Source organism: Artemia sp. Qi Xiang Cuo, chromosome 11 (genome assembly GCF_049724085.1).
Source record: "Artemia sp. Qi Xiang Cuo chromosome 11, ASM4972408v1, whole genome shotgun sequence".
In the NCBI taxonomy this organism is placed as follows: Eukaryota; Metazoa; Arthropoda; class Branchiopoda; order Anostraca; family Artemiidae; genus Artemia; species Artemia sp. Qi Xiang Cuo.
This window is the reverse complement of record NC_142804.1, coordinates 5017835-5029886: the sequence shown is the minus strand read 5'-3', so window position 1 is coordinate 5029886 and position 12052 is coordinate 5017835. Positions and strand designations below refer to the sequence as shown.

General features: G+C 35.5%; 2 protein-coding genes across 2 annotated transcripts in view; one reads left to right on the top strand and one right to left on the bottom strand.

Moving 5' to 3' along the window:
* The window catches only part of LOC148946563 (coiled-coil domain-containing protein 130 homolog), a 31777-nt gene extending 25335 nt beyond the window's left edge, over window positions 1-6442 (bottom strand). The window contains exon 1 of the mRNA XM_089097043.1: window positions 6339-6442. Within this exon, the coding sequence (XP_088953169.1) occupies window positions 6339-6341 (3 nt within the window). The 5' untranslated portion in view covers window positions 6342-6442. The remainder of the gene's footprint in view (window positions 1-6338) is intronic.
* Window positions 6443-6868: 426 nt separating this feature from the next.
* The window catches only part of Dysb (dystrobrevin binding protein dysbindin), a 59282-nt gene continuing 54098 nt past the window's right edge, over window positions 6869-12052 (top strand). Inside the window, exon 1 of the mRNA XM_089097041.1 lies at window positions 6869-6949. Coding sequence (XP_088953167.1) covers window positions 6869-6949 — 81 coding nt within the window. The remainder of the gene's footprint in view (window positions 6950-12052) is intronic.

Below are 12052 nucleotides of genomic sequence, written 5' to 3'. Positions count from 1 at the left end.
AGGATCCAAATGACTCAAAAAGTATGGTTTTTAGACTATAAGTTCTTGTTTGATGATTCTCCAATTCCCAATACAAACACTCTATGATTTTTGTTACTTTTTGAGGGAGGTGAAACTGGGTTCTATTATCCAAACAAGCAAAATGGACAGCTATGCTGTTAATAATGATGTTCTGCTAGAGAGCCTCAAGTCAGGTGCAGAAAAGGAGTTTATTCAAAATTATCCAAGAGCAGGCAGAATGAGGCAAATTGTGCAACAAACAGGCAGTTTAGAGCAACATGGCTGGAATAAAAGTAAGCTGGTGGAATGGAATTTTATAGCTATTGCTCAATTTATCCAACTAGCCACTACACACAATAATATTCTTGTCACCAGACCAGGGAATAACAACACTAACTGATTTGGGACCTCAGTTACCATGATGTTACAGTCTAGAGACTCTTAGTACTGGGGCCAAGCAATTATGTGTGGTATTTCATCAACTGCACTCATTTCAGGGTTGACAATTATCAAGAGCTAAAGGTGAGCAGTAACCCTGATAGTATTAAAACTTCAAGTCAGATATTTGATTTGGATGGTTTCCTCCAAGTCCATTTGCCTCCCTTCTTCTGACAATCTAGGTCAGTTTCAAATTAGTACTGCTGCTTGCCAAGCCAATAAGGAAAACATGGGGACACACTGAACTACACACAGGACAGACTACCCCAAGAGACACCTTAAACTAATTACTTGAAGAAAACCTTTATAAATGGCTGCATCCCTATTTCAAATGGTTTCCTAGGAAGGCTATTTCTGAAAACCTGTCTATTGATTTCTTAAGAAAAAGAAATAAAATAACAACATAATTCTACAGAAAAAAAGATGAGTTGACTAGTGACATAACAGGCCCTAAGTTGTATTCTTATGAAGTTGTTGCCTGCATGGCCAAGGCTTCTGCCGTCTTCAATAGACTGAGCAATGTTTGGAGGAAGCCAATAATCAAACAAGCCCCAAAATGAAGATCCTTTGATCCTGCTGTAGAGAGTTGAAACTTGCCCTGCAACTGTCCAGCATTATCTTGACACTCTTCAATCTAAGTGGCTTTGGGCAGTTTAGGGGATCTTATGGACAGACATTGTCAGCAATTACTGTCTACAAAGTATGACTTCCCAGTCAACCTTGTCACACCAGATTGCCCACAAGACATTTCGCTGGTTTGGCCATCTTTTGCGACTGCCTTCCAACATTCCAGCTCGGATTCTTTACAACTTCAAACCAATCAGTAGTGGCTTTATGAACTTTTAGCCACAAAAATATGAACTTTTGATTGCGCTTTTTATGAACCAATTATGAACCTAAATTTATGATATGTGCACCTCAGAAACTGTCCATGGACACAAAAAGTGGCAGTTGGTGTTTTCATTACTGGTGCACATATTCTTCTTGTTTTTTTTCATGAGTTCAGTTAAATGCATTTAATTTGTATAAAAGTAGAAAATATAATAGTAAAAAATAGTCTACTCTACTTGTTCCTTTTTTTGGCAAAATATGACGAAATTAAGGACGACTTTCGTTTGTTTACCCTGCTCTGTATCCGCTCAACCTCTCTGGCTGCCTCATCTTCTTCGCGCATCTTCCGGCTCAAAGCCTCGATCATACTTTGTGCGAGGCTTATTTCTACAAAGTCTTTGGTATCCATGGCTTCTTTCAGCTTCTTGAAGAAGCCTTTCTGCTACTTGTCTCTTCTCCTTTTCAACTGACTTCTTCTCAATCAAATCTTTTTCCAGGTGTTCAATGGTCATCTTCTCAGATAACATCCTCTTTTCTTCCTCTTCTTCTCTTGTCTTCTTCTTTCCTTTTGGACTCCTCTTCAGCCTTTCTAGATTGCTCAGCTTCCAGGTACAGTTTATAGCTCTGGCATGCATTTTGCCCCAGATTCAACAGCTCTCTGGTAATAGGGACTATCTCGGGCCTGTTCTCAAACTTCTTTAGAGCATCAGAGACTATTAGTCTAGCATTGAGCATTTTGACTTTCATCAATGATTTTTCCTTGGTCATGATCCGACTATGAATGTAGCAAAGACTCAAGCCAGAAAAAGGAAAAGACTAAAAGATAGCTTAGTACAAGAAGATATAGGGGCAATATAGGAACCAAGTTAGATGTAACAATGTCGTTTGGAAGAGAAGAAAACGTATGTTCACAAAAAACATGCAGTGTTACAGTTTGAAAACGTTTTAAATAAAACTTTTCCACAAACATTTGCTTCGCTTGTCCTTTATATGGAAAAAGACAGCAACTGCAAGTGCTTTCCAGCTAATGACAAGAAAAATATGAACTTTATGAACCTCTTTTCTAAATTATGAACCATTTATGAACCTAGGTTAAAAATATGAACTTTTTTCATAATTATGAACCCAGTGGGAGGCCTGGTATTACAACAGTTGTAAAAAGTAGTTTCAAATAGATATTGTAGGCTACACTTTATTTAATTGATTCATGTTGCCATAAACAAGTTTGGTCCATTTTTACTAATAAATAATGAAGTTGAGATATTTTTTTTCAACCCATAGCTTAAAACATAAATTTTGGCCCAATAAAAATATTCTTTCTTTCTTCAACCCAAGTTTTTTCCATCCCTGGCTTTAAAAATGGTTCTATAAAAAAAAGTGTCCAAACATAAGTTGTAGGTAAATCCCTTAAACATTTTAATAAATTTAAACAGATGATGCATCCCTTGTATTAAGGGAGCAATAGCACATTTTCTGCTTTGAAAAAGCCCTTCCTATTTCTACCACCTTAGTCTGATTTTAGTCATTAATGAATTCAATGAAGATTTTGTTCCTTTAGATTTTTTGGGATTTCAGCAAAATCCACACAACATAACACCACTATCAAGTTCAAAGAAGTTGAATTCTATTTATCCAATATATTGTATATTGTGCACACCCCTCGACCCCCCCCCCCCCCCTCTGGATCTGCCACTACTTCTAACACTCAAGTAAAGAAGAAAAAGAGGAGACCAAATCCAGATGTACAAAATGAAAAACAAGTTGGAAAAACTCAGCTTTGAAAATTACTTTCAGCTCCCCAAAAGCCAGATTACATGAGGTCACTTGGTAAAAGTGTTCAAACCCCATGCCCTAAATAAATCAAGAGCCAATTTCTGGAGTGTAAGAGATGTAGACAACTGGAACAGTCTCCCAGAAAATGTTGTGAAAGCAAACACTCTAAATGCATTCAAAAATGGACTCGGCTGATTCTGGAAAGCACACATGTACACATACAACACTTAAACATCTGACTTTATTGACTTAGAACTGTTAACACTACCATCTGTGCACACTCCTCCAAATTTGATGTTGTGCTGGGGCTATGCTGGCCATACACTCTGGGGAGACCATTACCCATGGTTTAAATTGCTGAATTTCAGATAGCCAAGTATCAGAGAAACAAGAATTGAAAAAACAACTGACAGCCACCTAGAGAGTGCCATAACAGGGATGTTTCCCTAAAGGCACTGAGAATCCTGTAAGTTAATAAATTTAACTAGGCAAATAATTAAATTCTTCATGAAAAATACTGGTAACATCAAACTTGCCAGATAATTTTTTCTCTGAGGAATAACATGAACATCTAACTAGGCAGATAACACTTTGTCTTAGCCCTTCTGATATATATCCAACTAGGCAAATAAGTAAATTCTTTAAACAATTTGGTGATAATATCCAACTAGCCAGATAATTATTTCTCTTAGGCATATGATCAATGTCTAACTAGATGAATGATACTTTATTTTAACCCTTCTATATCCAACTGGTCAAACAATAAATTCCAAAAGCCAAATGGTGATAACATCCAACTACCAGGATAATTAGTTGTGTTAGCAACTATTTTACAATATCCAACTAGCTGGCTAGAAACTTCATTCAGGCAACTTAGCAAGTATAGCTTATATCTGGCTAGGGAGTACATAAATCATTCTAAAACATGAGTTGCCACTTGGGAAGATAGACATCAATGCTTTGCCTAAGATAATTATTTATCTGGTTAGCTGGCAATGGGGCTGTATTAAACAAGTAGCTTATCATTCTGAGAACCAAAAGGTAAATTTGCAGTGGGCCATGTAATTTACCTAAGATGAAATTGAAAACATCATTTGATGTCTTTTTTTATGCTCTAACAATTCAAGAATCACTTCTGGGGGTAGTTGCATTTTGAGCCCTTAAAGGGGCCCCAAATGTATTTCATTTTTGCAACCACACAAAGAAGTCATAACCTAACCTACAAATTACTTGATTTTAAATTCAAACCATTTTCTTACCATTTCAAGTTTTTCAAATGCCATTGACAAAAATAGTGCTGAATTTTGCAATTCATAACTTTGCTGCCAATGATTCAGGGTATATATTTGTACATTAAGGGGGTGGGTAAATTTGCAGTGGGTCACATAATTTAGCTAGGATGAAAGTGAAAAGATCATTTGATGTCTTTTTTTTTATGCTCTAACAATTCAAGAATCACTTCTGGGGGTAGTTGTATCTTGAGCCCTTAAAAGGGCCCCAAATGTATTTCATTTTTGTAACCACACAAAGAATTCATAACCTAACCTACAAATTACTTGATTTTCAATTCAAACCATTTCAAGTTTTTCAAATGCCATTGACAAAAATAGTGCTGAATTTTGTAATTCATAACTTTACTGCCAACAATTCAGGGTATATATTTGCACATTAAGGGGGTGGGTAAATTTCATGGTAAATTTGCAGTGGGCACATAATTCAGCTAGGACGAAAGTGAAAACAACTGTTGATGTCTTTTTTTATGCTCTAACAATTCAAGAATCACATCTGGGGGTACTTGTATCTTGAGCCCTTAAAAGGGCCCCAAATGTATTTCATTTTTGCAACCACACAAAGAAGTCATAACCTAACCTACAAATTACTTGATTTTAAATTCAAACCATTTTCTTACCATTTCAAGTTTTTCAAATGCCATTGACAAAAATAGTGCTGAATTTTGCAATTCAAAAGTTTGCTGTCAACAATTCAGGGTATATATTTGCACATTAAGGGGGTGGATAAATTTCATGGTAAATTTGCAGTGGGTCACATAATTTAGCTAGGATGAAAGTGAAAAGATCATTTGATGGTTTTTTATTCTCTTTCATTATTCATATAAAATACCTTTGGGCCCCTTTATGGGCTCAAGAGGCAGTTTGCAACAGAAGAACTATTGTATTCTGAAAGAGCATAAAAAAAGCATCAAATGATGTCTTCACTTTCATCCTAGCTAAATTATAATGCCACTTAGAAATTTACTACCCTATCTTAATATACTTTATCTAAGTAGAACCTGTTTCTCTGATGCTCAATCCTAATGATATATATCTAAGTATGATAAAAATATAATAGCTTACTTTAGAAACAAAGTTGGGCTAGGCTATATGTTTGTACATTAGGGAGGTAGGCTTATTTAAAATAAAACTTTAGGCCCTATTTGTAAAAATTTAGATAAGTATAGACCTTCCATCAGGCACAGATCCAGGGCCTTGATTTGGGCCAGGCAGCCATGCTAGGAGAGAAAAGTGAGACATCACCCCTCCATCAAGAATTTAATTCAAAATAGGTTTGTTAAGGCTGGGTTTACTACTGATTATCAACACTAGTTAAGTTATTAAAAAGTGGTTATAAACATCAATAATTTATAAATAAGTTGTTCAAGAGTAACATATTCAAAAAATACTTATTTATAACAATTCAAACCTCATTTATTAGGCAATTAATAATAATGAAATGTTTTCCTACCATTTCAAGTTTTTCAAATGCCATTGACAAAAAACAGCACTAAATTTTGCCATCAACAATTCATGGTAGGCTATAGGCTATATTTGCACATTAAAGGGGTGGGTGAGGGTAAATTTCATGGTAAATTTGCAGTTGGCCATATATATTTGCACATTAGGGGGGTGGGGCGAAAGTGTAAAACTTACCTCTCATTTACATCAGAAATAAAATTACCCCACCCCCCTAATGTGCAAATATAGCCTATAGCCTATACCCTAGATTGGTATAGGCATATATAGGGGTGAGGGCAAAAATTCATTTCCAACAAAAATGATTATTATATTCGTAAAGAGCATAAAAAAAGGCATCGAGTGGTATATTCACTTTAGTCATAACTCAATAATATGATTTGGTAAATATTTAGGCTACCAGCCCAAGGTATTAGGCTCAAGATATTTCCTTGCGCCTCACTTCAGCAGTACATGTATTCAAGGTTTTTAACATTTTTCCTTCTCAGCATGCCTAATTATACACAATACCTATAATTTCACCAAAATAGCCTAACAAATTCCTACCATTACAAAACTTGTGGGATAGACTTCTCTCAATATTTATTTTCTATTCGTTTAAGTTAGTTGTGTGCTAGACTTGAGCCACGTTTTCAGGCTCAGCGGGTTCGAACACGGGTTTTTCTCGTCTAGTTTCAAGTTTCTAGTTTTTCGTCTAGTTTTGTCCAGTTTCAGCGGGTTCGAAGCTTCAACCCCTTGTTTGATACACTAGATGCACTGATTCACAACGCTTAATGCACTAGACGAGAACAACCCGTGTTCGAACCTGCCGATCCGTGAAGAACCCGTCTTTAAACACGGGTTGTTCGCGTCTAGTGCATCAAGCGTTATGCAGCAGTGTATCTAGTGCATCAAACACGGGGTTGAAGCTTCGAACCCGCTGTAATTAGACAAAACTAGAAACCTGAAACTAGACGAGAACAACCCGTGTTCGAACCCGCTGAGCCTGAAAACGCGGCTTTGACGTCCCTAATGTAAAATGCAGGAAATCCATAGATGGCAAGACTATAAAAATATTTAAATATAAGAAACGTGCAATGGATGAATTCGTAAAACTACAGAAATTCCATGTGGACAGCATGGTGTCCAAAGCCAAAAAGCTTGGGAGGCAATCAAAAGTAAAATTGTTAAACTTTTCATCAAAAGAAGTTCCTGTATTTTGTTTTTACTTAGTGAATTTTTATTAACCTAACTTATTTAATCTCTGTTAACCTGGATCTTCTGGTTAGGGATACCACCAGATGGCTAGGCCTAATTTGACAGTGTATATAGCCTGTATACAAATCTTTAAATTAGGCAACCAATATTTTAAGCCTAGGAGTCCAGCTGGACATAAGGAAACATAATGAGAAAACAATTTTTACTCCATAATATGCAGAATAATCCTAGTTAACACGTTGTACAGGGGGAGAGCCAGTCAATATCTACCAAATCATATTATTGAGTTAGGAATAAAGTGAATACACCATTCGATGCCTTTTTTAATGCTGATTATGAATATAATAAGCATTTCTATTGGAAATAAATTTCAGCCCCCCCCCCCATTGGCCTATATGCCAATTCAGGGTTAGTTGGGTTTGGTATATCCTATATAGGGGGGGGCTGAAATTCATTTCTGATAGAAATGCTTATTATATTCGTAATCAGCATTAAAAAGGCATCGAATGGTGTATTCACTTTATTCCTAACTCAATAATATTATTTGGTAGATATTGACCGGAGAGCCTTTATCAGTAAATATCTACCAAATCATATTATTGAGTTAGGAATAAAGTGAATACATTATTCGATGCCTTTTTTATGCTGATTACAAATATAATAAGCATTTCTATCAGAAATGAATTTCAGCCCCCCCCCCCCTATATAGGCTATACATAACCCTGAATTGGCATATATAGGGGGGGGGGGCTGAAATTCATTTCGAATAGAAATACTTATTATATTTGTAATCAGCATAAAAAAAGGCATCAAATGGTGTATTCACTTTAGTCCTAACTCAATAATATGATTTGGTAGATATTTACCATATTCTGCATATACATTACTTGGATAATATTAGAACTGATCTGGATGCATTTTCAAGACAGACCAAAACCTGGCTGTTAGAATTTAATTTTTAGAAACATAGTGTCATTCAATCTGGAGCAAATAATCCACAGAACAATTACTCCATGGAATCCAATGGTGATTCAAGATAGCCACTTGTAAGAAGTCATAGTAAAAATGATATAGGTTTTGAACAATTTATCTTAAATTTAAATTGAAACAATAATATATTAAAAACAGGCAAATTTTTTAGCAATTCAGTTAAAATAATGTAGGAACACTCTTCTATGCAAAAGTAATAGTAAAAGTCAAAATATTACAGCTCCACTCCAGAAGCCTTTATCAACAAGAAAAAAATATCTAAACCCTATACAAAAAATATAAGATTCTTGTTAAAAAGTGAATTTTCTTTTTTTTTCTATTTTTTATACACACACTGCACACCTAACTAAGTCAAGAGTCTAGAAAGCTTTGTCAACTGCTGTTTGTGCATTTTTGTAGAATTTCAATTCCTTGGCAACAACAATTCCTAAATTTGTCTCAGCTGCTGAAGAGGTAATGAATTGTCCAGGGTCATCCCCTCTAATCATAAGGTTCTGCTGCCTTTTGTTTTTGCTCCTGATGTTTACCATCTTATATATTTAGATATTTAATTCAAGCTTCCACTTGCAGGCCTAAAGTGAGATTACATCTAGTTCATCCTGTATGGAAGAATTCTTGCCTATTGTCCCCAAAGACCATAACTTTTTGCATTCTTCCAGTGAGGAAATTCATCACCCATTCCACAACCTATTTATGAATGCTGATAGCTGTTAGTTTTTCCTTCAGTCAGTGCTGACAGACTTATCTAAGAGGATTGTGTCAACTGGGATATTGCAATCATGCAACTTGGTGACATAATGAGAAGCATCTATAAGATTTTTCTTGACCAATTGTTCATATTTGAAACCATGTTACCTATGTATGAGCAAATTTGTTGTCAATTAAATGCTTAACAATTGTGGTATTCAAGATTCCCTGAGGATTTTATAAACTCTTCAGGCATTGCTAATAGGATGATAGTTGGCAATGTTGCTCCTGCTTTCACCAATGTGAACAGGCATAATATTAGCATTTCACCAATCTTGAGGGACTTGTTTGGTATCCAAAGAATTTAGTTTTGTCAAGGGGAGGGCAAGCTCTGCATGGGCCTCTTTGAAAGTCCAAGGGTGAACTCTATCAGGTCCAACACATTTTTTTGAATTCTGTTTTTTGAGGAGTGATTCCACATCCTGAGTTCCAACAGTAATAATTTGTATTGGCTTTTCATATACCTTCTCCAGAACTTCTTTATCTTTCACATTGCTAGCTTGATTTCTTCTGTAATGAAAAGGAGCATTCTTGGTTTTGTTTCCAGGAGGTTGTTGTTTATTTAGCAGTCATATCTGTAAGGACTCTTTTCATCTTAAGCATCAAGCCAAACTTTATCTACATTACTCTTTTCAACTAAAAGCAAATCTTGGCTAGCTAGATCTTGTAATTTGTATACACAAGCTTTTTAAAATTGTCTTTGTGTGGGTACAACTTTGGTCAACAAGGAATCTCTATATGGTTGCTTGCACCAAAATGTGGTTCTGGAAGATAAATGTGATCAGTCACATTTGATGTGGAAATGTAATCAATCTGTTTTTGAATCTTTGCAACAACAAGCAATAAATTTTTAAGTGACTTCCAACATCTGCCATACTCTACCCAACTACAAAGACTCAAATTACTGTCCTTTGCATACAGGCAAGGGGATGTTGTTAATGACATATAAGTGGGACTATGACCAGGATGTCATCTTAAACCTATTCCAAATGGATATTACCTCTTGAACAAGAAGGAACCCCCCTCAAACTTTAAGGGAAGCATGGCAATGCCAGGCTGCATAACAAATGGTTTTCATACAGTGTACTTAACCTATGGAACTTCCTTAGCTAGAATGCTATTCTGTACTCTAGTGCTGAAGCCTTCAAGTCAGGAGTTGAAAAAAATTGGTGCAGCAAACCAAGCCTCACAATCTAGAATGTACCTGATGAGCAGAGTCATCATCTTCACTGATTGGCATCTACAGAGTCTTCAAATTATCCAAAACCTGATACACAAGTGTGCTCTGAAGCTGTGTTGTCAGTGTCTCCATATTGATTATGCCTAAAACATCTTTAAAATCTACTAGCAATGGGGATGCCATAAGGCCTGAAAACATGCAAGAGATAGTCCTTCAAAAACTGATAGATGTGTATTGTATGTGGAGCAACTTTGTGAGAAATCTAAATACCACCAATGCTCAACACTGTCTTTTGACCTATCCATGCTCTTTGAAACTATAAAGACTGATCTATTATTCAATTTTTACTAGACTGGCATTTAAGGCTCAACATATGGATGACCTTTTCCGCATTTATCAAATAAACAACAAGGGGATTCTCATGTAGATATATGGGACCCTGCATAAATTGTGCATGTAGGATTTTAGCAATTACAGGTTGACTGCAAGTAAAACAGAGACCTGCAATGAAAGCAGAAATATGGGTCTAAGTGTATTCAGACATACGAATAAGGTCATAGCCCAAGTGAAGCTCTTCCTTTAGTATGCAAACTTTTGTTCTCTGATTAGTAATTCTGGTCTGTAAAGCAGTAGAAATTACAGATCACTGCAGTAGAGAAGTAGAACTTCCAGGTTCACTGCATGTTTATATCATCATCCTTGAATAGCTGTCAGGTATCCTGGTCAATCAAAGTGCCTTTTGCAACTCCAAGAAACTTCTTTGTTAAAACAAAATACATGAGATTGTCACAGTGTTTTGACAAGGACAAGCAGAAACCACTACCATTTTTTTCCTTGATTAATTTAAAAAACTTTTTCCACAAAATAAGTTTTTCAAAGAAAAGTAAAGAACTCCATTAAACAAAAAATGAGCAAAAAATAAAATCAAATAATCTACCAAGTATGAAACTACCACAAATCAGCATTGATAAATAAATGAAACCCAAAACATAGAGAAGTTACAATAGGGTAATTAACCGAGTCAAACACAAAACGAGCAGAAATTAACATAATTTGGGTGCAACACCCCTATGCCTTCCCAAGGCCAGAACAAAATTTGCACTTTACTGAAAAAATATAAATGATTTTACTTTTATGACATTAATAAATGAAACAATATTAACATCTTAATTACTAAATATCAGTATATGTATATAAAGAAAGAAAAACGAGCAAAAATGGGGTTTTTATAGGCCAAATGACGATACTGAAAAAACAAAGCGAATATTTCGAGAGGACAAACGCCTCTCTTCTTCAGCGCGAAACGAAACGATGTATCAATAAAAGCCAAAAATTAAAAGAATTAAAACCAACTACCTAACAACCATAAAAGCGAGTTATTCGCCAATATCCGTGATTTGCACAAAATACAAAAAAACCTGAACTGCCATCGACGGATACTAGCGAGCAACTGATAAATGAAAGGAATCAATTCATTCACTCGAAAAAACAAAACGAACCAGCAATTAAATAAGTTGGAAAACTATGTCGTTTGATTTCGGATTTTAATTAAGGCATTTCTTGCAGACACCCTTTGAGACCTAAGGGGTTTTTCACGTGTTTGATTAGATGACTGGAAAAGTGGTTCATGGTTTATTTCAGGGATTACTAACGTATCGGCTTCTCTTTTGAGAAAACCGAAATATGACTCGTTTATTCTTAAATCACCAGAATCTCTGTTTAAAAATATACCTAAATGTTGGTATTTATAAATTTCAACAGCTTCTCTGTAATGCTGGACAATACCTTTATCATGCGAATAACAGATATCGGAAGAACAAATCAGCGACTAACAGATAGATTAACCCAGCATTCTAGTTCAATTAATAATACACTTAAAAAGCGGAAAAAACCAGAAAATTTTGACTCTGCCCTTGCAGAGCACATTTTTGAAAAACCAGACCATACTATTTTGTTTAGTCAAGCTAGTCTTATTTCGCATGATAAAGGTATTGTCCAGCATTACAGAGTCTACAGAGTCTTCAAATTATCCAAAACCTGATACACAAGTGTGCTCTGAAGCTGTGTTGTCAGTGTCTCCATATTGATTATGCCTAAAACATCTTTAAAATCTACTAGCAAATTAAAATCAACTGTCCTCTGAAAG